The sequence below is a fragment of the Natrix helvetica genome, assembly GCF_964273705.1.
Source record: "Natrix helvetica genome assembly, chromosome: 6".
In the NCBI taxonomy this organism is placed as follows: domain Eukaryota; kingdom Metazoa; phylum Chordata; class Lepidosauria; order Squamata; family Natricidae; genus Natrix; species Natrix helvetica.
In genome coordinates this window covers 83,844,387-83,869,277 of record NC_138553.1, presented here as the reverse complement: position 1 = coordinate 83,869,277, position 24,891 = coordinate 83,844,387, and the positions used below count along the sequence as shown (strand labels likewise).

At 43.6% G+C, this 24,891-nt stretch overlaps 1 protein-coding gene across 2 annotated transcripts; it reads right to left on the bottom strand.

Annotated features, from left to right (window-relative positions):
• Positions 1-1,706: 1,706 nt before the first annotated feature.
• On the bottom strand, positions 1,707-24,891 carry DHTKD1 (dehydrogenase E1 and transketolase domain containing 1). 2 transcript variants are annotated; one of them, XM_081957536.1, is made up of 18 exons: positions 24,684-24,891; positions 22,891-23,046; positions 21,393-21,604; positions 19,380-19,574; positions 18,396-18,665; positions 17,081-17,252; positions 16,234-16,432; positions 14,744-15,056; positions 13,029-13,113; positions 12,006-12,145; positions 11,022-11,172; positions 9,964-10,070; positions 8,566-8,730; positions 6,865-6,947; positions 5,346-5,515; positions 4,825-4,910; positions 3,226-3,368; positions 1,707-3,086 (listed from the first exon to the last, which is right to left on the bottom strand). In XM_081957536.1, exons 1-17 carry the CDS (start codon positions 24,853-24,855, stop codon positions 3,267-3,269), a joined length of 2,778 nt encoding a protein of 925 aa, XP_081813662.1. In that variant the 5' UTR covers positions 24,856-24,891; the 3' UTR covers positions 1,707-3,086; positions 3,226-3,266. The 2 variants fall into 2 exon arrangements, with proteins under 2 accessions (XP_081813662.1, XP_081813661.1); XM_081957535.1 differs by having other exon boundaries at positions 1,707-3,368.

Genomic DNA, 24,891 nt, shown 5'->3' with positions numbered 1-24,891 from the left:
AAGGAGGGGAGATGAACAGAAGGAAGGAAGGAAGGAAGGAAGGAAGGAAGGAAGGAAGGAAGGAAGGAAGGAGACTGGCTGCATCGGATGGAGAAAGGATCCCCTCGGTTTGTGCAGCATCAAATGCGCTTTTAAAAAACAAATGAATCTTTGCAGAGGGTCTCAAGTGGCTCTTCTGCCCCTCTGAATTCTTCCTCGCATCGCATCCGGTTTTCATCACCATTTTATTTTCTCAGCATCCAGGTGTCAGCTGTTCCATCCATCCATCCATCCATCCATCCATCCATTCAATACATCTTCCTTGAGTGGCTTGCAAACTTAAAAATGCATATAAACAAACAGCAAAAAAAAAAAAAAAAAAGTGACGAAACCCAGGCGAAACACATTAAATTTAAAAAAACAAAAACAAAATGTAACCATAAAATGTAAAACGTATCTCTAGAAAGTATCTATCTTTCTGCATTTAAATGTAACGTTATTTATTTATTTATTTATTGTGAACTGGCAGGAGTCAAGATTCTCCTCCGTTTATCAAGATTTAAAAAAAAAAACTTTTGATCTATTTTTGAGCCCAAGAAAACAAAGCCAGCTGGCAAATAACCATTTATTTATTTATTTATTTTGCCCTGCTGGGCTGCAAGTTCGGCAGGCAGCCTGCCATTGCCTTAGCTTTGATATTTATGGCCTTCCTGGTATTTACAACCTGGTGCCTAAAGCGAGTCTAAAAAAAATAAAAAGGCTGAGTTTTAAATCTAAAGCAGCAAATCTGGGAAGGCAGACGGATTCCTGGTTGTTTTGTGCTTTTTGGCAGGGTGGGAAGGCCGTAAAATAAATAGATTCAGGAAGGGGACCATCAAAGTGACTCTACTTTGGAAACAAACTTATAATGCCAGCACTGCAAATATTCTTGTTTTTTTTTCCAGTATGTGCGAAGACTACAAGGACTGGTGCGGTGGCCTAGAGGTGGCGCTCTCGCCTCACAATCAGGAGGCTGTGAGTTTGATCCTAAGTAGAGGCAGATATTTCTCTCTCTGGGCACAATGAGATTATATCTGCTGAATATAACTCAGCATTGGCGACAGGGAAGGGCATCCGGCCAGTAAAATACTCTGCTAGCTCCATTCAGTTGCTCAGACTCCACCCGGCAAGGGATTATGGGGTCCTTAAAAGAAAGTAAGTTGTGTTTAGACTACAGGTAATTCTCGACTTACAACCACCTCATATACAGGTAGTCCTTGACTTACAACAGTTCATTTAGTGACTGTTCAGGAACTAGAAAAAAGTGACATATATGACCATTTCCCACACTTATGACTGTTGCAATATCCGTCACGTGATCAAAATGCAGATGCTTGGCTCCTGACTCACATTTATGATGGTCGCAATGTCCTCTTGACGAGCAATGGGGAAGACCGATTCGCTTAACAGCCAGGTTACTCACTTAGCAACTACAGTGATTCACTTAACAACTGTGGCAAGAAAGGTCGTAAAACGGGGCCAAACTCAGATAACGGATGTCTCACTTAAGAACGGAAGTTTTTGGCTCAATTGTGGTCGTAAATAAAATACAGGTCATAATAGCTGTAGTTTTATGCTCAAGGGACAAAAAATGAGAAACAATAGGACAAGTTTTCTGCTTATCAGTTAGACATAAAAAAACCTCAGCTTTTCATTATTAAAATAAGAGAAAGATTCAAGACTCCACGTAACTTTGATGTTCCAGTTTTATTACAGTGCCTTGCCTTGATATTCAAGGCCATGTCTTTGCTTCTCTCTGAAAAAGAGTTATAGCAACAGCAGTAAAAACCAGTTTTTCTTCAAGCAAAAAACAAGGGAGCCATCTGTCAAGGATGCTTTAATTTGGAATATTTTTTGTTAAACAGGAGTTGGATTTAGTGGCAATTTTCAATTCAAGAACTTGGTCCAAAGAGAATTTTCTTTGCCCTGGTGGCCCTTCCCTCTTCTCCAAACTTAAAATCATCCTTGAGAAATCCCTTTCAGCCCCAAATCAGTAAAGATACAACGATTTCTGGGATCAGAAAGATTCCAGGCAATAAAGAAACAGAAAATGTGTTTGGGGAGTGCAATAAACATTTATTGCACTTTATTGCGCTTTGGAAACGCAAAAAGATTTGAAAAGAAATCAATTGTCACAGTTCCTAAAACAGTTTGGTTGCAGGTACAGAAAATGCAATTAAGGCAGTCACAGCAAAACAAATAAAAGAGGAAAAATTGTATTTTACATAATTTCATAATAAAGAACATCAATTTAATCCCGTTTTATAGATGTGAGAACAGAACCTACTTATAATTCATCAAACAATGGCAGTTTCCCTTTATTTTTTCACTACTTCAATTCTCCTCACAAAAAAAAATCTGTCTATGTGGTTGATAAGACTCAACATTGACTAGATGCCAAAAAATAAAATAAAATTCATAATAAATTTCAAATTTAAGGAACCAGTGAAGATGACGCTGAAAATATTTCTACTTTGGACCATGGCTGTAAAATGTATGGCTTCATATTTAAGTACATCATACAATAAATTTAAGGCTGGCACACAGCACCCAAATATATAGAAGACATTAATTTATACACACACAATTTTTTTTTCTGAAAAGAATTGTTCAGCGATATTATTCCACTGTCTGGAATCCAAAATGACGTAGCCCAGATTTAATTTTTTTATTTACTGATGGAGCTTTTAGAAGATGGTTAAAGTGCACACATATCACAGCTCTATGTACAATAATCCCTGTATTTAAAAAATTCCCTGATTTACTGCTGTTTACAAACACCTAGCCTTGTTGTGAAAAGCAGATCAAGTGAATATTGAATTCTGTAGTCTCGGAAAAGCTACTTTTAAGAAATTCTTTGAGAAATTCATCCTGGGATTTTTTTTTTAAAAAATGGAAAATACTAAATCCTGCAGTTTGGTTTTTAACGCTGCTTTGTAATACGATTTAAGAACTTCTATAACAATCATCGTACGAATGGTCTCTTCCCCACGCTCACCCATCGGTGCGAAGGAGAAATGGAAACCGGTTCAAATCCCAGGAATTTGCAAGTTGGCAAAATTTGATATCTGCAGGAAAAGGGAGAGGAAAACTCCGTTTTCTAACTCCGCTTCAGCCAAATTCACTTTGGCAGCAAATTATACCTCGAGAGTAAAAGAGTCTTTGAGTTTCTGATTATTGTTATTATTATTATTTTGCTTTCCAGACCTCGTGGTTAACAGCAAAAATCCCCACAATGGGTTACGTCTTCAAGCAAACGTTTCGGCGAGGAGTTTTTGCTGCTGCTTCTGGTGCAGGACTCCGATGCCCACGGCGGGAGCTGGTAAGGCGGGTCGGCTGACAAGAGAGAGCTGGGAGGAAGTCCAAAAGAGGCAACGTCAAACCCTGATCCCTTCTTTTCAACTGGGGTTAGAGAGATGGTGGAGATTCGGGTTGCAATTCTGCAGGCAGGTATGTCACTCTGAGTACACCAGAGGTGGGTTCCTACCGTTTTGGACCGGTTCAGACGAGTAGGTAGTAACTTGGCCTTCCACGCCCCCAAACCGGTTCTATCGGCAGTGCCGCCATCTTGATTTTCAGTTCTGTGTATGCGCTGAACAACCTTCATTGAAAAATGTATTTCTTTTTCTTTTCTAATGTGTGCATGCACAGACCTTTTGAGGTGCAAATGTGCACGCACGGCGAGCAAAAGTTTTTGCACTACAAACCGGCAGTAAGGTCGGAAGGAACCCACTCCTGGAGTAACCCCCCCCCCTCACATTTTGTAAACATTTAAGTCTTATCTTTTCATGTGACAACACTGAAGAAATGACACTCGGCTACAATGCAAAGTAGTGAGTATACAAGTTGTATAACGGTGTACAGTAAGTGTGCTGTCCCCTCAAAATAACGCAACCCAGAGCCATGAATGTCTAAACTGCGGGCAACAAAAGTGAGTACACCTCTAAGTGATAATGTCCAAATGGGGCCCAAAGGGTCAATATTTTATGTTGATTGCTTGTTTAGCATTCCTGTGACTGTCACTAAAGGTTGTCTCTTAGGATGTAGGATGAATGTATTTTATGAGGATTGTGATCATGATTTATTACTTGGTTGCTTGTACGTACACTGAGAGCTTCTGCACTGGAGACAAATTCCTTGTGTGTCCAATCACACTTGGCCAATAAAGAATTCCATTCTGTTCTATTCTCTATTCCATTCCATTCCATTCCATATTTCTTTTCTCTTCTCTTCCATTCCATTCCTTATTTCTTTTCTATTCTATTCAATTCCATTCTATTCTATTCTCTATTCCATTCCATATTTCTATTCTATTCTATTCCATTCCATTCCATTCTATTCTCTATTCCATTCCATTCCATTCTCTATTCCATTCCATTCCATTTCATATTTCTATTATTCTATTCTATTCTCTATTCTATTCCATATTTCTATTTTATTCGATTCAATCTCCTATTCTATTCTATTCCATTCCATTCCCTATTCTATTCTATTCCACTCTACTCTATTCCATTCATTCCATATTTCTATTCTATTCTATTCTATTCTATTCTCTATTCCATTCCATTCCATATTTCTCTACTCTTCTCTATTCTACCCTACTCTATTCTGTTTTTCTATTCTGTTTCTACATTCTGTTGTGTTCTGTTCTTCTCTATTAATAATTTCTATTGTGATGTTTTGATAGCTTTGTCTTTTGCGAGGAGGGTGGATTTTTCTTTTAAGTTTTGTCCTTTGTATTTTAACTTTGTCTTGAACAAAATAAAAATATATATTAAAAAAAGAAAGAAATCCTGAAATGTTTACCTTACAAGCCAGTTGCTTTTCAAACCTTGGGGCCACAAATGTCCAGGGCCCCATATTCTGAGGTTCTTCCTGACTCCAGACGAAAGCTGCGGAACAAGGGACACATTTGAAAGTTCGCTTAGCCCAAAAGGAAGCAACTTTGATTCTTTTGGTTGGTTTAAAGTCTGAAGCTCCGTTTTGACTCTGTGCTCTGGGTGGCCTTGCCAAGCTAATTGTCAATTAGGTCTCTGGCAGCGTTTCATGGGAGATAAAGGTGGGTGCTTATCAGCCTTATCCCGAAAGACTTTGGCAGACTACTGTCGGACTCTTCACAAACTGTTGGTGACTCATTACGGGCTGTGAATGAACATAATTCACAGCCTTTGAAATATAAAGATGGTTTTTGGGACTAAACGTGTGCTTTTTACTGTCTCAGGAAGCCTAGGCCAGAACAATCACGTCACCACAGGGATGTTGCAACGGTCATAACTCACAAGTCAATTTGTTTCAGTGCCATTGTAACTGACATGGAATCTACTAACCTTTGGCGTTAGTGAACTTGTTCATCTCTTCTCGCAGAGGTTCGAGAGGGAAAGGACACAATTCTTCTAACCTCACAATGGCAGTGTTGTGCTTCTTCTCTTCTAGAAGCTCTCGGTGTTTGGCCAAAGTGTAATAATGCTTGCCAGAACAGAGAATCACCTTGCTGACGCTAAAGAGAAGGAAGAACAAGATAATTTCAAATACAGAGAGCCAAGGAAAGCAATCAATCAACCAGACTAGAACTGGAAGGGACCTTGGAGGTCTTCTAGTCCAACCCCCTCCTCAAGCAGGAGATTCTAAATAATTTGAGATAAGTGGCTGTCTAGTCTCTTCTTAAAAAGCTCCAGTGATGGAGCACACACAACTTCTGGTGGCGAGCTGTTCCACTGGTTAATTGCCCTCATTGTTAGGAATTTTCTCCTTAGCTCCAGGTTGGTTCTCGCCTTGATTAGTTTCCATCTGTTATTTCTTGCCTTGCCTGATGGTGCTTTGGAGAATAAGTTAGAATAGAATAGAATAGAAGAGAAGAGAAGAGAAGAGAAGAGAAGAGAGAATAAAATAGAGAATAGAATAGAGAATAAAACAGAATAGAATTAGAATAGAGCTGGAAGGGACCTTGGAGGTCTTCTAGTCCAGCCCCCTGCTCAAGCAGGAGAACCTATTCTATATCAGATAAGTGACTGTCTAGAGTCTCTAGACTTCCTAAAAACCTCCAGGAATGGAGCACGATTTCTGGTGGCGAGCTGTTCCACTGGTTAATTGTCCTCACTGTTAGGAAGTTTCTCCTTAATTCCAGGTTGCTTCTCTCCTTGATTAGTTTCCATTCATTTTATCTTGTCCTGCCCTGGGCTGCTTTGGAGAATAGGTTGACCCCCTTCTTCTTTGTGGCAGCCCCTCAAATCAACCAACTAAGCAAGCAATCAACCAATCAATCAACCAAGCAAGCAAGCAATCAACCAACTAATCAATCAATTGACCAACCAACCAACCAACCAACCAACCAACCATCCATCCATCCATCCATCCAACCATCCATCCATCCATCCAACCAACCAACCATCCATCCATCCAACCATCCATCCATCCATCCAACCATCCATCCAACCAACCATCCATCCATCCATCCATCCATCCATCCATCCATCCATCCAACCATCCATCCATCCATCCATCCATCCATCCATCCATCCATCCATCCATCCATCCATCCATCCATCCAACCAACCATCCATCCAACCAACCAACCATCCATCCATCCATCCATCCATCCATCCATCCATCCATCCATCCATCCATCCATCCATCCATCCATCCATCCATCCATCCATCCATCCAACCATCCATCCATCCATCCAACCAACCATCCATCCATCCATCCATCCATCCATCCAACCAACCAACCAACTAACCATCCATCCATCCATCCATCCATCCATCCATCCATCCATCCATCCATCCATCCATCCAATCAACCATCCAACCAACCAACAACACTAAATACATAAATAATCAAGTTACCTTTTAGGATCCACTGTTGAATCACCAATGACAGGTCTGAAGGTGGTTCCGGGGGCCATTTCTAGTAAGCTTGAGACCGCAGTCTAGGCAATGAATAAGGCGGGAAAATATATAAATACTATAGACAGGTATTTACTTTAGTTGGCTTACAAAAGTTTGTTTAATGACCGTTCAAAGTTACAACAGCACTGGAAAATGTGACAGGACCGATTTTCACACTTACGACCGTTGCAGCCTCCCCATGGTCACGTGATCAAAATTCAGGCGCTTAGCAACTGATTCGTATTTATGACGGTCACAGTGTCCTGGGGTCACGTGATCCCCTTTTGCGACCTTCTGAGGAGCAAAATCCACAAGGGAACTGGGTTCACTTAACAGCCGCATTGATTCCCTTAAGAACCGTGGCAAGCAAAAGGGGGCAAAACTCACTTAACGAATGTTTCACTTAACAACAAAAATGTGGGGCTCTATTGCGGTCGTAAGTCGAGGACTACCTGTCCCAAAAGAGCCCCCTCTGTTTCTTTGGTAAAGAATCTCCTCTTTTTCTCTCCGTTAAGGTTATTATCCTCTTTATTCTCTGCACGAGCTCCGGGCAATGAAACTCAAAAGAAAATTCAACCACGGCTGTCGTAAAGTGAGTGCTACCACCATCTTTAAGCGAGCCCATTGTCCTCAATGTATTTTTTTTCTTGCCTGAAATTGGACGTAAAATCCAAATTCTGGCAAAAACAAAAAAACCTTATGAATTGCAGTTGTGTGACTTCAGGATGATAAAAACAGCCGCAAACACAGTTTGGCTGCCAAGCACCCAAGTGATGTGAAAATCGCAGCTGTCATTACTTTGAATTTGGTAAGCATAAAAGTATAACAGGGTTTGCGGAAATACCATCCCGAAAATACACCAGTTCAAAGTTGAAAAGAGATAACCACAGCAACAGAAAAGGAAAGGAAGAGAGGAGGAGGAGAGAGGAAAGGGGAGAGAAGGAAGAAAGAGGAAAGGAGAGGAAAGGGAGAGAAAGAGAAGGAGAGAGGAGAGGAGGAGAGAGGAAAAGGGGGGAAGGAAGAAAGAGGAAAGGAGAGGAAGGAGAGAAGAGATAGAAAGAGAAAGAGAGAGGGTAGGAGAAGGAAAAGGAAGAGAGGGTAGGGGAGAGGCAAGGGAAGAAGGAAAGGGAAAGGAGAGGAGGAAGGAAGGAAGTAGAGAAGGGAGGGAAGGGAGAAAAGAAAAGAAAAAATAGGGAGGTGATAATACCAAACGGGAGTATGGGATGGTAAGCAAAGCAACTCAGAATGTATATTTTAACCTTTTATATGGAAAAAACAAATATGTAAAAGTGATAAAGATAAATAAGAACAATAACTATGTGACTGTATACCTGTAACTATATATAAGAGAATAAAAGTAAAAAAGTTTATTTTTTTAAAAAAAGAACTTCGAATTTGGGTCGTCACTACTTTTGAGGGAGTCTGCTGTAACTTTAAAAGGTTGATGGAGCTGTTGGTCGTAAGTCAAGGACTGCCCATCAAGCAGAGGTCTCCAAACTTAGAAACTTTTAAGACTGGTGGACTTCAACTCCCGGAATTCTTCTGCTGGTGAATTCTGGGAATTGAAGTCCCCAACTGTTAAAAGATCCCCCCCCCCTTGTCGTAAAGAAATGAAAAGAGGAAGGAGCGGTCACCCCACCAGGAATCCTTTCTACGCACAGGTAAGCGAAGGAGAGTTTTGGGCGACACCACAATGAGGGGTTTCCGGAAATTCCGAACCATCTGCCTCCGAAGTAAGTGGAAATACTGCGCCGGGGTGGTTGGGTGGACCACGGACATATTCACGTGGTCGCCATCGATCCCTTCCTCCGAGCTATCGCACATCTGTGGGGAAATAGAAAACCACCACATTTGACCAGGGGCCTGCAGCCTTGGCCCCTTTAAGACTTGTGGACTTCGACTCCCAGAATCCTCTCTGGATTTTCCCCAGAATTCCGGCTCCTCCCACGACGGCTGAGGAATTCTGGGAATCGAAGTCCGCAAGTCTTCAAGGGGCCCAGGTTGGAGATCCTTGCTTTAAAACATGTCCTTCGTGGGTGTTGTGGTCCACCAGTGGAGCTGGGGGCAGATTCGGACAGTGAGGAGGTTGGGGAGGAACCTGGGCCAGTCCTGGAGTCTGGAGAAGTCTCGGACGAGGGCTCTGTGTCGGAGGCAGAGAGGGGGCCAGGGCCGTATGCCTGTTATCAGCTGCCTTCACAGTCAGACATCAGTGGGGCAGAAGAACAGCTGGAGCCTGTTCCCAGTGTGCGCATGCGCAGAGCTGCCAGACGAAGGGAAGAGCTAAAGAACAAGGGTCGACTTGGGAGTAAAGGTAGATGGTGAATGTCCCCTCATACAGGGAATAAAGAGGAGCAAAAGGGGAGTGGAGTTTGCAGGAGACAATGAGTTCAATTCATATTAGGGGGAAGTTCTGTTCCTGACTTCTTGCCAAGGAATTGCTGCTACAGCTTGGCATTTGGAAGATATCGGCCTGGCAGCTCTCCAAGCCTGATAAGGTCTGTGCTTGTTAATTCACCCTTGAAAGACTGTTGGCCGGGACTTTGCTGGATGTGAATGAGAGGAATTCACACGAGCTTAATAAAAAGGGGGTTTTCTCGGGACAAGGAGTCTGCTTCGTGCTTTTGGGGGGAGCCTAGGTCAGAACAATGGGATTCAGAATACAGGAAGTCCTCGATTTACAGCAATTCGTTTAGTAACCGTTCGGAGTGACAACGGCGCTGAAAAAAGTGACTCAGGACCGGTTTTTTAAACAGTTATGACCATTGCAGTGTCCAAGGTTCACGTGAGTCCCTTTCGGCGACTTTCGGACGAGCGGAGTCAGAAATGGGGAAAACCAGATTCACTTAACGACTGCGGCGAGAAAAGTCGTTAAACAGGGCAAAACACACAACAGATTTTCACTTAGCAACTCAAAGTCAATCGTGGTCGTAAGTTGAGGACTACTGTACCATGAATAAACACAGGGACGGGAGATATTTAAGGAGGGGTTTTTTTGGGGGGGGGTTGCAGAGACACGAAACGGAAGACATCTGGATGGCAGATGTCGCCTCTGGCTACCTGCAAGAACCGTTCGATCCGGCAAGAAGAATGTTCCGGTCCAGCTCCATCGTAGCCGTGTGGGAGGAGGACCACGAGTCCGCTCTGCAGGAGCCACTTGGCTTCTCCTGTAGACGAGAAGTTATCCCATGTCAATAAATGACACCCCTCTTTTAGCTCTGCCAGATAGCCTGCAGGGAGCCTCCCTTGACGGACAACTATCGGCTTAGCTGCCATTTCACACATTGAATTAAATCCCATGCCCTTCTGGCACTGATGACGTTACCTAGTTGGGTCGTGAAATGTCTCCCAGAAAGCAACCAAGCTCAGAGAGCACCAAGGACCCCACAGTCCTTTTCCTCCTCCCTCCTCCTCCCTGCAAACCCCACTCCTGGCACTGATGATGTTACCTAGTTGGGTCATGAAATGATGTCCAAGAAATAACCAAGCTCAGAGACCACCAAGGACCCCACATTTCAACCCTGAACTATAAACATTATCTTCTATCAAGAGCCCTCCCCCTCCTCTGCAAATCCCTCCACCATCTAGCACTGATGATGTTACCTAGTTGGGTCATGAAACGTCTGCAAGTAAACCATCAAACTCAGAGAGCACCAAGGACCCTACAATTGTCTTTCTTCCTCCTCTTCTTCCCCCTCCCCCTCCCAAACCCCACACTCCCTTCTAGCATTGATGTTGTTCCCTAGTTGGGTCATGAGATGTCTGCAAGTAAACCACCAAACTCAGAGAGCACCAGGGACCCCACAGTCATCGTCACCCTCCTCCTCCACAACCCCTCCTTCCCTTGTAGCATTGATGCTGTTCCCTAGTTGGGTCATGAAACGTCTCCAAGAAAACAACCAAGCTGAGAGAGCACCAAGGACCCTCACAGCCATTCTCCTCCTCCTCCTCCTCCTCCTCCATTCTAGCACTGATGCTATTCCCTAGTGGGGTCATGAAACATCTGCAAGGAAGCAACCAAGCTCAGAGAGCACCAAGGGCCTTCGTTTCAACCCTGAGCTCCAAATATTCTCTTCTACGCTGTATGTTTTCTGTCCCAAGAGTCCTCCGAGTCTCACCTCCAGAGATAAAGGTATCAAAGATGATCTGAGCCCCGTTGAAGAAATCCCCAAACTGAGCCTCCCAAATGGGCAAGAGGTTGGGGCTGTCGATGCTCATCCCGTACTCAAAGCCCAGCACCGCTTCTTCCGACAGGGGGCTGTTGCTCACCTAAGGGAGAACGGGAGAGATGGGGAAACGGAGGATTTGCAGGAAACAGGCCCCTCCGAACACACACACACAAAGCGAAATATTGGAGCTTATGGATGGATGGGTGGAAGGAAGTGAAGAGGAAGAGAGAAAGGAGGAAGGAGAAAAGGAAGGAAAGAAAGGAGGTTATGGATGGATGGATGGATGGATGGATAGATGGAAGGACACGGAGGGATGACACTGATGGAGGGATGGAGGGATGGACCGGATGATACGGATGGATGGAAGGAAAGAAGAAGTGAAGAGGAAGAGAGAAGGAAGGAAGGAGAAAAGGAAGGAAAGAAAGGATATGGATGGATGGATTGATGGATGGATGGTCTTCTTCTCTCTCTCCCTTTCCCTCTCTTTCTCCCTCTTTCTTTCTTTCTCTCTGTTCTCTCTCTCCCTTTCTTTCTTCTCTCTCTCTCTTTCTTTTTTCTCTTTCCCTTTCTTTCTCTTTCTTTCTCTCTCTGTCTTTCCCTTTCTCTTCTCTCTTCATTTCTCTTTCTCTTTTTATATTCTGTCTCCCTTTTTTTCTTTATCTCTTTCTCTTTTCTCTCTCTTTCTCTCTCTCTCTCTCTCTCTCTCTCTCTCTTTCTGTGTATTATCTGAAACTTTGTGTACTGCAAGTTTGATGAGCAGCGTGGAAAGCAAATTACAACACAATATTCCCACGTGCTCCCAGAGAGCAAGCTAACGTGCGATGACCTGGGAATAAGCCTCATTTGAGCCAGGGGGTTTTGCTCCCCAGAATGTCCCAGTGTGAAGTCCACGCGAGGCAGTGTAGGCGGTGAAGTCCAAGCTCCCTTCCTCACCTCAAGGAAGCCCTTCTGATCTGCAGACATATGGTTCAAAGGGATGTGGGTGTCCCCCGTCTCTTGACAAACCAGCATGGCATGTCTCTGGCTGAAGGTTCCCCGACCGACGTCTTGCCCGCTCAGACGAAGGTTAAAACCTTGGTGGAAAGCAAATCTATGGTGAGAATTGATAACCATGTGAAAGATTCAGAAGGGGGAAGACCTCGCTTCTTCCTAAGGACTTCTATACCTATCTCCAGGTCTGTTTTGTCTTCTCCTTCTGGCTAAAACAAGAGATTGTCTAGTTCTCCTAACACTGGGTAGATCTAAATATCTCTCTTGGCCTATTTATAAGGGGGTGGTGGTGTTGGTTTAATGCCAAGTCAACACTGAGGGATCCTTGTTTAATGACCACTCGTGGTCAACCTTCTCAGGCGGATCAGACAGGAAATATATCCAGATGAGCTAATTCTACTTTATTGTAAAGGTAAAGGTTCACCTCGCACATGTGTGCTAATTGTTCTTGATTCTAGGGGGGGGGGTGCTGATCTCCGTTTCAAAGCCAAAGAGCCAGCGCTGTCCGAAGACGTCTCCGTGGTCATGTGGCCGGCATGACTCAACACTGAAGGCGCATGGAACGCTGTTCCCTTCCCACCAAAGGTGGTTCCTATTTTTCTATTTGCCTTTTTGCTTTCGAATTGCTAGGTTGGCAGAAGCTGGGACAGGTCACTGGAGCTCACTCCGTTACGCAGTGCTAGGGATTTGAACTGCCAGCCTTTCTGATCGACAAGCTCAGCGTCTTAGCCCCTGAGCCACTGCGTCCCTTTAAAGGAACATTAGCAGAATCTTGCAAGTGTACAAACATCCCACCGTCTCTTTTACAGCCTGAGAAATGAGGAGACCTCCCCAGCAGAGGTGCTTTTTCAGGAGGAAACTGGACTTCCTGCCAAGGACTTTGCCAAGTGGACGTATACATTTTCCCATTTATGTTTACTTTCCTGGCTTCAAAGCAGACGCAACTTTGATGTTTTAAAGACCTACCTTGACACAGAAGGGAACCAAACGCTAATGCTTCAGCAGTGGCCCAGTCTAACTTCACACCTTCCTCCATCTTCAGCACTCGTGACTGCATGCCCAACACAGAACAGAGCAGGAACAGAACAAAGCAGGAACAGGAGGAGCAGGACAGAACAGGAACGGGAACAGAACAGGAACGGGACAGGAACAGAACAGAACAAAACAGGAACAAGAGGAGCAGGACGGAACAAGAACGGGAAAGGGAACAGACCAGAATAGGAACAGACCAGGAACAGAATGGAACAAAACAGGAACAGAGGAGCAGGACAGAACAGGAACAGAATAGAATGGAACAGGAGCAGGAGCAGAACAGAATAAAAGAGGAACAGGAGGAGCAGGACAGAACGGGAACCGGAACAGAACAGGAACAGAACAGGAATAAAGCAGGAGCAGCAGGACGGAACAGGAACGGGGACAGACCAAAACAGGAACAGAACAGGAACAGAACAGAACAAAACAGGAGGAGCAGGACAGAACGGGAACGGGAACAGAACAGGAACAAAGCAGGAGCAGCAGGATGGAACAGGAACGGGAACAGACCAGAACGGGAACAGACCAGAGATAAACGCAAATCATTATTTTGTTACGTCAACTTCCGAAAGGTCCAAGGATTTCGTGCTTAATGTTTGCAGAAAAACTAAGCAATCTGCCTATGGCTGCATATGGTGGGGAAACAGGCGCCCGCACACACTCCATAACTTCATTGTGTATTACATGCACACCGTAACCTGTACATAATCTCTGCCAGTTGCACAATGGAGTAAGGCTCAACCACTTGAATGGGACTTTCTGGTTCGAATGCGGTCCTAAAATCCTGCCTGTTTTTAAGCTTAGTTTCCTTTTTAAGATAAGGACAGATGAAATAGGAAGCATTCAAGGGGATGGTTTGTTCCTCCCATTCCTGCTGTTAGTTTAAAAAACTAACATTATTTAACGATATTTTTATCCGAAACACAATGCCTCACGTACTGTCTTAAAAGCCATAAAGCATTTTTTTTATTTCAAATATCATGGAACAGCAATCCCAAAAGTGCTTTTCCAAAAGGCCAATAACTGGACTTTGTTTTTCCTTGAAAACCTTCCTTCAGAACTGAAGAAGCCTCCTGCGGATGAGAAGCGAAACCTCTTCAAGGAAAAAACCCAGAAAGTCCAGTTGCCTTGAAAGTCAGCTGAAGAACTGGAGAAGCTTCTTGGAGGAGAAGCGAAACGTTTTCTAAAGAAAAAGAAAAGCCAGAAAGTCCCGTTGCCTTTTGAGGAAGCACTTTTAGGACAACCTGGGCTGACGGAGAATCTCCTCAGATATGGAATAACAATCGCGAGTTTTACAAAACACATTTTTGCCTCACAATCCAATACTTGAAATAAATGAATTACAACAAGTAGGCAACTGACTCATATTTATGACGGTCGCAATGTCCTGCGCTCACACCATCCCCTTTTATGACCTTCTGACCTGCAAAGTCAATGAGGGAAGGCCAATTCATTTAACAACCGGGTTACTAACTTAACGACTAGGGCGATTCGCTTAACAACCGTGGTGAGAAAGGTTGTAAAATGAGGCAATCCCTCTCTTAACCAATGTCTCGCTTAGCCACAGAGCCTTTGGGCGCCATTGTGGCCATAAGGACTGCCTGTCACAATCTTCTGGGGGCCTAGAGTTGTATTTGAGGATGTCGAACCTGAGCATGTGTCTTCAGGATGTGGTTGTGCAGTTGTAATTCTTCAGGCACTTCCACCGACTTGACCCCGACATACTGGAGGAGTGGCAGAGGAACGCCTGTGTCCCACGTTGTGACCCTCGGTGTGGGGTCCACCAGGCCGCTCCAGTGGGCCTGGAGGTTGGGGCAGGGAGGAGCATACATCGCCATGGTGGAGAGATGCTCGTTGAGCTTGGAGTAATAGGAAGTTTTTATCTCCGCTATTTCCTGCTCGGTTGTAAGTCCCTTGGCCACCAGGCCCTCTGCGTAAGTATCCGGGATGCTTTTCCGGGATCTATCCAGCAAAACGAGACACAAAAACGCACAACATGAGGTTTTATTTCCCAAACCATTTCTCAGCCATTTTAAGATGCATGGATTTCAATTCCCAACCATCATTTCTCTATCTTACCTATTTTAAGATGTATGGATTTCAATTCCCAGAATCCCCCACCGTCGTATCTCAATCTTAGCCATTTTAAATTATATGTATTTTAATTCCCAGAATCTCCCACCATCATTTCTCAATCTTAGCTGTTTTAAGATATATGGATTTCAATTCCCAAAATACCCCATCGTATCTCAATCTCAAGATATATGGATCTCAGTTCCCAGAATCCCCCACTCATCGTTTCCCAATCTTAGCCATTTTAAATTATATGTATTTTAATTCCCAGAATCCCCCACCATCATATCTGAATCGTAGCTATTTTAAATTATGTATTTTAATTCCCAGAATCATCCACCATCTCAATTGTAGCTATTTTAAATTATATGTATTTTAATTCCCACAATTCCCATCGTATCTCAATCGTAGCTATTTTAAATTATATGTATTTAATTCCCAGAATCATCCACCATCTCAATTGTAGCTATTTTAAATTATATGTATTTTAATTCCCACAATTCCCATCGTATCTCAATCGTAGCTATTTTAAATTATATGTATTTAATTCCCAGAATCCCCCACCATCATATCTCAATCGTAGCTATTTTAAATTATGTATTTTAATTCTCAGAATTCCCATCGTATCTCAATCGTAGCTATTTTAAATTATATGCATTTTAATTCCCAGAATCCCCCACCATCATATCTCAATCGTAGCTATTTTAAATTATATGTATTTTAATTCCCAGAATTCCCATCGTATCTCAATCGTAGCTATTCTAAATTGTACGCATTTAATTCCCAGAATTCCCCACCGTCGTATCTCAAACTCAGCCAGTTTTAAGACGTGTGGATTTCTGGGAAGGCTGGCTGGGGAATTCTGGGAATTGAAGTCCACACTTAGAAACCAATTTTAAAAATCCCTTTTTTATGACCCCGTCATCACCGGAACCCTGCAAGTGTGAAAAACAATTCGAATTCAAGGGTCTCCAACGGATGGTCCTCTGTCTTCTTCTCAAAGTCAACTGATAAGGATGAGGTGCTTCCGTGGTCAACAGCTCTTCCGGTTGGAATTAAGCGTTACCTGATTATTTTATACATGGTGGGGTTGGTGAAAGAGGGCTCATCGAGTTCATTGTGACCCCACTGCCGATAGCAGAGGAGGTCCACAATCACATCCTTCCGGAAGAGTCGCTGGTACTCCACCGCCAGTCGGGCAGCTCTGAGAACCTCTTCTGGGTCGTCTCCATTCACGTGGACAACAGCACAGCCGACTATCTTACCTAACATGGTGGAGAGAGAGAGAGAGAAGAAGAAGAAGAAGAAGACATACCAAAGAGGACTCCACGAAACATAATTCTCTGAGAACGACTGGTCAGGTAGAACTCCAGTTTTGAGGAGTTTCCTCCTTCCTATTCAGGAACAAAACTACAAAATCATCTGTAACCATCATGATTCTAGATGGACATCAATTGAAAACCAGGATCCGCGAACACCTTCTGGCCGTCAAAACGCCAGGATCCCAAATCCTTAATCATTTATTTTATTTTATTTTATTTATTTTATTATTTTGACTTCTTAGTCGCCCCCTCTCCCCCAAGGGACTCGGGGCGACGTACACCAGCAGCGGTTACAACGATACAATACAATATGGAGGAGGTGGAACAATAAATAAATAAATTACAATAATTTAAAACAATTAAAAACCCCAATAATAGTTAAAGTTAAAAATTAAAATTAAAAATGCCCACCCACCACAAGATCCTCACTTGACACACCCACACCTGACCATCACAATACGCAGGGATCAATTGTCCTCTTTAGATTCTGCACGCATTGAGCTATGGGGGATTTCACACATTCAGCGTCCGAGTCCGATTCCAGATTTCTGCATTTTTAAGCAATTCTTTTCGGAGCCCAACGAGACCTACCGATATCGCTACAATACAGAGAGGACCTTCCTCGCTCCGCCGGGGTGGTGTAGCCCAGTTGGTTATTTACGATGAGGTGAACGCTTCCCCCGATTCTGAAATGGGGTAGGTTGGAAAGGGTAAATGTTTCCGGAACAATCCCTTGGCCAGAGAACGAAGCATCTCCGTGAACCTGTATCCCAAAGATAAAAATGGTGTCGATCACAAAAAACTGATAAAGCCTTAACAGTTGAGCCTCCTTCCAAAAGATGGCTTTCAGAATACAAAATAACAGAGTTGGAAGGTCCTCCTCCTAGCAATTTGCCTCCTTGCAGCAAACGGGGAAAATGGGGCTTGCGGAGGCTGCAATAGGCTATGGCAATCCCTGCAGCCTGAAACAGCTGATGATCGGGAGGCGCTTAAACTGAAAGTGAAACTTGCTGTTTGCTCCAGGAGGCAAATTGCTGGGAGGCAGATTTTTTTTCTTGTGCTAATCAGGCTGTTTGCTGCAAGGAGGTAAGTCAATAACTATAAATGCCGATAGAATGTTCAAATGATTAGACTTATTTTTTAAAGAAGCTTTTAAAAATAAATGCTTGATCTGAAGAGGCCCAGTGCTATTGTATCTTCTTTTAAATAGCAGAGAATAACTATACTTCCAGAAAGCACATCAATTTTAACAGCTTCTGTACAAGTATAGTTTGAAATGTAACAGTGTCTTGCTGTCTAATTAGACCCTGACTTAGTAATGTTTGTAGATCTATTTAAATAATTGGGAGGAGCTAGTGTGACTAGATTTAAGAAAACTTTCTGGCATTAATATACTGCAATAATGTACATTTCTCCAAATCTTTGCTATTTCTGTGGGCCAGGCACACATGGATAGAAACACACTACAAACAGTGTATATTGTCTGTACTGTTTGCTGTTTGTTGCAAGGAGGCAATTTGATGGGAGGCAGAGGCGGATTTTTTCCCCTTGTTTTCCTTCCCAAAAAGCTAGGTGCGTCTTATACTTCGGAGCGTCTTATACTCTGAAAAATATAGTAGTCTTAGCATTGAAAACTCCTGGAGAAGCCCAGAGCAATAATTGCTCCTCCATTATCATTTTAATCATCAGCTAAGCAACATAATTTGTTTAATTCCTCTGGCATCCCTTGTTTTGTCTCTCACCTGGGGGAAAAAACAAGAACAGGCAGAGTCTAGTTTTTGCAATGTCTCTTACGCCCTCGGAGCACGGTTGAAACTTTAAACTCTCCCATCTATCCGTCCCTCCCTTCTTCCCATTTCTTGTTCCTATTTTATTTATTTTTTTGGCTGGGAATTTCTCCAAATACCTGCAGGCAAATGACTTTATCTCCCGGCCGAGCCGAACTGGCTAAGGAGTAATCCCCATCCGACAACGTTTGCTGCCTCCCTCGAGTTTTGCCGACCGCCACGGGGTTGATGGCTTCCAGGTGGGAAGGGTTCGGCAACAGGATGATGTGAATCGGGCGGTGAGAGCCAAAGTCCAGCTCCACCGAGGCCGTGAGGTGGGAGAGGACGTCTCCGATGGCAGCGGAGTTCTCCGGGAATTCGCTCAAGCCTTGCATCTTACGGAACATCAGCTTTGGGCGGGAAAGCAAGAAGAGAATGGCAGGTGACTCACCTCCGCGGTTCTGAATCATGAAAAAATTTCTTGCAGGACTACCAGATTCTGCAACAGCTTTGTTCCCTTGGCCGTCCATCTGGTAAACACGCAAGATTCGTTTTTCTCGCCATCTACATGTATGCATCCGGACTAGACCGTGTTCTTTCTCTCTGTCATAGAATATATGCATTGTTTTGTATTTATTTATTCATTTTGTCATGATTATGTGGTGTGCATTGGAGGTGGTGACCCTTTGAGAGCTGCATGCAGAGAATTTTCATTTTAATGTATGCTGATTAGTGTACATTGAAAGTGACAATAAAGTTATTATTCTGTTCTGTTGTTTTGTTTTGTTCCATTCCCTATTCTCTCTTCTCTTCTCTTCTCCCTTCCCTTCCCTTTCTTTCCTTCTATTCTATTCCATATCTTCTCTTCTTTTTCCCCTCCCTTATTCTATCCTATCTTATCTATTCTATCCTATCCTCTATATTCCATATTCCATTCCATTTTCTATTCTATTCTTCTTTCTATTATATTCTATATTCTATTCTCTATTCTGTTCTCTATTCTATCCTATCCTATCCTATCTTATCCTATCCTATTCTATTCTAATTCTATTCTATTCTATGCTATTCTAATTCCATTCTATTCTATTCTCTATTCCTGTTTAAAAACCCACCCCTTTCCTCACCTCGGGTGGGAAGTGAAGGAGGCCTGTGAGGAGATTAAGTCTTCCCCGGTGTGGCATCCCGAGGACGATGTCCGTTACGCCGCTATACGAGGACATCTTCAGCAATTCATGGAAGAAGCCCATCATGCTCTCCGCCCCTTCACCCCCGTAGCGCTTCACTGTGGCAAACTTGGTGGCTAGGAAGCGATCAAACTCCTGTGAAAAGTAAAACCTTGGAGTTAGGGATTTAACTCACTTCATTGGCTACCCTAGCTTCTAATATACAGGCAGTCCTCGACTTACAACCATTCGCTTAGTGACTGTTCAAAGTTACGATGGCACTGAAAAAGTGAGTTACGACCATTTTTCAAACTTAGAAATCTCCCCATGATCACGTGATTCAAATTCAGACGCTTGGCAAATGACTCATAGTTATGACGGTCGCAGTGTCCCGGGATCATGTGACCCCATTTTGCAACCTTCTGGCAAACAAAGCCAATGGGGGATGACGGATTCATTTAATGACCGTGTTACTAACTTTACAACTGCAGTGATTTGCTTACCAACCGTGGCAAGGAAGGTCGTAAAATGGGGCAAAATTCACTTAGCAACTTTCTCACTTTGGGGCTCCATTGTGGTCATAAGTCAAGGACCCACTGGGCTCAGTGCTAAAGATGAAATTGTACAGCCTATCAGCTCTTGATCAGAATATAATATATATATTTTTAAAAGGATATATAGAATAAAGAAGAAAGCCTAAAATAATTTTAGACTCTTTCCCACCTCTTTAAATTTAATCCTATATTTTTACAGGATGTTTGACATTTATACTAGCCTGGTGTTCTGACCGAGGCTTCCCAAGAACATGAAATAAACTCCTTGTCCCGAGAAAAACCCCTTTTATTAATTTATTGTGAATTCTGCTCATCCACATCCAGCAAAGTCTTTCAAGGGAGGATTTACAGTCACAGACCTTCTCTGGCTTGGAGAGCTGCCAGGCCGATATCTGCAGCACTTGGCAAGGAGTCTCAGAGAGTCACAAACCAATTAAGTGAACTAATTGCCTCCTGCAAACTCCACTCCCCCTTCGCTCCTCTTTTCTTTCCTCTGGGAGGGGCCATTCATCGTCCACCCAAGTCGACCCCTGAAATGATATTTGTTATCTAGGCCATCTTTCTGGTAAACTCCTATGATTCAGTTTTCCTCGCCATGTACATATATACCTCTGAACTAGACTGTGCTGTTTCTCTGTGTCATGTAATATATATGCATATGCATATTTTTTATTTACTTATTGGTTTTCTTGTCATGTTTATGTACTATATACTGTAGGTGGCGAGTCTTTGAGAGCGGTATGCAGAGAAATGTCATTTTAATGTATGCCAATTAGCACACATTCAAAGTGACAATAAAGTTATTCAGTCTATCAATAAGACAGCCGACCTTAACCTGCTCTCTGGAAATCGGGTGTTTTTCAAACCAACGTCCTCAGTTCCTCCTGGTTGTGGAGAGGTTGATTCATTGGACTTTGTACACTGTTCACGCAGTCACCCCTGGGCCAGTATAAATACACAGTGCGCTAATTTGAACCTCAAACAAATTTTTGGCGCTTATCTTCTGTATTTCTGTAATAAGGCTGAGATCAGCACGGACTATATTGACTTTGCTCTACAAACCCCAAGAGATAGATAGATGATATAGATAGATAGATAGATAGATAGATAGATAGATAGATAGATAGATAGATAGATGATAGATAGATAGATAGATAGATAAAGATAGATGATAGATATAGAAAGATATATGATAGATATAGAAAGATAGATAGATAGATAGAGATGATAGATAGATAGAGATGATAGATAGATAGATAGATAGAGATAGAGATAGAGATAGAGATAGAGAGAGAGAGAGAGAGAGAGAGAGAGAGAGAGGACAGGAACAGAGATAAGAGATACTTCTACACTCAACTGTGCAATTAGTATAATGGATATTTTTTCTTTATTTCAATGAGCACACATGCCTACAATGCACCTGAGATTCTAGCATGATCTTGGACAAATACTTTTTCTCTTCGGTAGTAAAAGCTTCTTGCTTCAGTTCCTCAAACCGTTTGGCCATCCACTCCTTCTCTTGCATGCTGGACAGCTGGCTGGTTTCTATGGAGATATGTCCACAGAAGATGTCCTCCAGGTAAGACAAAACATCTTCGAGCGAGGCTTCGTCCTTCCCCATGTTCAAAAGCCCTGAAGTGGAAGGAAGGAAAAGAAAGATGGAAAGAAGGAAGGAAAGAAGGAAAGAAAGAAGGAAAGAGGGAAGGAAGGGAAGGAAAGAAAGGAAAGGAAGGAAGGAAATAAGGAGGGAAGGAAAGAAAGAAGGGAGGAAAGAGGGAAGGAAGGAAGGAAGGAAAGGAAGAAAGAAGGAAGGAAGGAGGGAAGGAAGGGAAGGAAGGAAAGAAAGAAGGTAAAGAAGGAAGGAAGGACGGAAGAAAGAAAGAAAGAAAGAAAGAAAGAAAGAAAGGAAGGAAGGAAGGAAGGAAGGAAGGAAGAAAGAAAAGCCATTCACCGGTGTTCAACCATCGAAGATTCCAACAGTAACACAAATGTTCTCCTTGCAAAACTTTCAGCTGAGTTTGACTCTGGTGGAGTTTATAGGCCTATTGATGGCAACCTAAGAGAGCCAATTTAGTCCAGTGGTTAAGACACCTAGAAACTAGGAGATAGAGAGGGACTTTGGGCCAATCACCAGGAGACCGGGAGTTCTACTCCCGCCGTAGCCATGAAAGCTAACTGGGTGACTTTGGGCCAGTCCTACTCTCTTAGCCCAACCCACCTCACAGGGACGTTTTTGCAGGAAAAACAGGAGGAAGATGTTTTGGATTTATTCACCACCTTAAGTCGTTTATACAAAAATAATAAAGGTGGGATATACATCAATAAAATAACATACAATACGGAATAGTTTGCCATTACTCTGTTTTGGAATTATTATTATTATTTTTCATTTTCTCAGTCTAGGTTCCAGCTTTAGGGTTTCCTGGTGAATTTCACCCATGTACAATCAGGGTCAACTCTGCTTAACTTCTCCATTCTAAGATCTTCCACCAAAGCCATTTCTGACTGGGTACGGTAAAGGTTTCCCTCGCACATATGTGCTAATTGTTCCTGACTCTAGGGGGCGGTGTTCATCTCCGTTTCAAAGCCGAAGAGCCAGCGCTGTCCAAAGACGGCTCTGTGGCCATTTGGCCGGCATGACTCAACGCGGAAGGCGCATGGAACGCTGTTCCCTTCCCACCAAAGGTGGTTCCTGTTTTTCTACTTGCATTTTTTACATGCTTTCGAACTGCTAGGTTGGCAGAAGCTGGGACAAATGGGAGCTCACTCCGTTACGCAGCGCTAGGGATTCGAACCGCCGAACTGGTGACCTTTCCGATCGACAAGCTCAGCGTTTAAGCCACTGAGCCACCACGTCCCTTTATTCTGACTGGGATACAACTGTAAAAAAGGCCCACACCACAATGATTTAACGTTACCTGCTGTATTGAAAGGACCTTGTAAGGTTTCCGTCAACACCTGAATTTCTGGCACCGCCTCCATCACAGCCTGGCCAGTAAAGAGAGGATTGATTTTGGCAGCTTTGTGGCCATGTTCATGGTACGCCGTCACTAAACGAGCCAGTCCATGGTCGGCTGCAAATTAAAGAGAAGGGTAATTTTAGTGTTTGTCCAAAAACGCTAGCAAAAAATGATGCTTATCACATTTACGACCGTTACTGCCTCCCTGTGGTCACATGATCAAAATTCAGACACTTGGCAACCGACTCGTATTTATGACGGTCGCAGTGTCCCGGGGTCACATGATCCCCTTTTGCAACCTTCTAACAAGCAAAGCGAATGGGGAAGCCCGGTTCACTTAACAACCGTGTTACTAACCTAACGACTGTAATGATTCCCTTAGCATCGGTGGCAAGAAAGATTGTGCCGTAAAATGGGGCAAAGTTCACCTAACAACTGTCTCACTTAACAACAGAAATTTGGGGCTCGATTGTGGCCATAAATTGAGAGATTTATCTGTATTGCTTCAGAATTCTGAAATATTAAAAATTCTGGGATATCTAAAAAAAATGTAAAAAGCAAAATATAGATTCCCGCTGGTTGTTTGAATGCCTACCGACACAGATCCCTTCACTGAGCCCACTGTATCTAATAAAGAGATGGCTTTACTATTTTAATGTGAATATTTGTTTATAGCATTCATAACTCATCACCAGCAGCTGCTTAATTTTAGGAGGTACATCACAGCTTATTTTTCAGTTCAAAATTCTTCCCTGTCTTGAAGCTTCAAGAAAGTTTCAACTTATTGTTGGACTTTTTAGAGGCTCAGCATCATTGCTGGACAACTATAATTTAGATAAAGGTTCCCCTCGCACATATGTGCTAGTCGTTCCCCACTCTAGGGGATCCCTGATCTGCCAGTATGGTGATGATCAAGTCACTTTCATCCGCATTCCTTTGAAGTTCAACTTTATAGAGGCTGGGTAATTATAATAATAATCAAAAGCTAGCTTTCAGGGGAGGAGGGGCAGAAGGAAGAGCACAGCTGGTATTACAAGGATGTCAAGCTATCTGGCCTGGAGAGATAACTAGGAACTCAAGCCATTCTCCTCCTCCTCCTCTCCCTTCCTCTCTTCCTTTTTCTCTTCCTTCCCCCCTCCGCATCCCCTTCCTTCTTTCATCTCTTTTCTTCCTTCCCTTTCTCCTCCTGTCTTCCTTCCTTCCTTCCCTTTCTCCTCTTCCTTCTTTCTACTCCTCCCCTCCCTTCTTTTCCTTTCTCTTCAGGTCTTCCTTCCTTCTACTCATCCCCTCCCTCACTTCCTCTTTGTCATTCCTATTTCCTTCCTCCCTTCCTCTCTGTCATTCCTATTTCCTTCCTTCCTTCGCAATTCCCATTTCTTTCCTTCCTTCCTTCCATCCTTCCTTCCTCTCTGTCATTCCTATTTCCTTCCTTCTTTCCTCTGTCATTCCTATTTCCTTCCTCCTTTCCTCTCTGTCATTCCAATTTCCTTCCTTCCTTTCTATAATTCCTATTTCCTTCCTTCCCTCTTCCCTTCCTCTCTTATTCCTATTTCCTCCCTCCCTTCCTCTCTGTCATTCCTTCCTTCCTTCTTTCCTCTCTGTCATTCCTATTTCCTTCCTTCCTTCCTTCCCTCCCTCCCGATCCTCACAGTGGGGGCGCCTGCAAGCCCCCTCCTCCCTCCCCTCCGCTGTGCCTGCAGGAGAAGCCCCACAGCCCCCTCCTCCTGGGCATCCCCCCCCCCCCGTTCCACCTGCTGGACGCCAGGATGCCGCTCGCTCGGCGCCCCCGCGGGGCTCCTGTTCTGCTTGGCCGGGCTTGTAGCCGTAGACGCCGCGCTCGCTGTGGTAGCCGGCGCGGCCCCGGGGCCAGCGGGCCAGCAGCGGCCTCCAGCCGGCCAAGCAACGCGCAGCCATCGCGGCCATCCGGCTCGGCTGGTCCCGGGGAGAGAGAGGCGGCGC

Excerpts from the sequence above, each read along its gene's own strand:
- DHTKD1 (XM_081957535.1), bottom strand. The coding sequence starts at position 24,855 with ATGGCCGCGATGGCTGCGCGTTGCTTGGCCGGCTGGAGGCCGCTGCTG. Across the intron at positions 15,057-16,233 it reads ACCATGTATAAAATAATCAG|ATCCCGGAAAAGCATCCCGG; the intron begins GTAACGCTTAAT and ends TTTGCTGGATAG. Across the intron at positions 5,516-6,864 it reads TCAACAGTGGATCCTAAAAG|CGTCAGCAAGGTGATTCTCT; the intron begins GTAACTTGATTA and ends CCTTCTCTTTAG.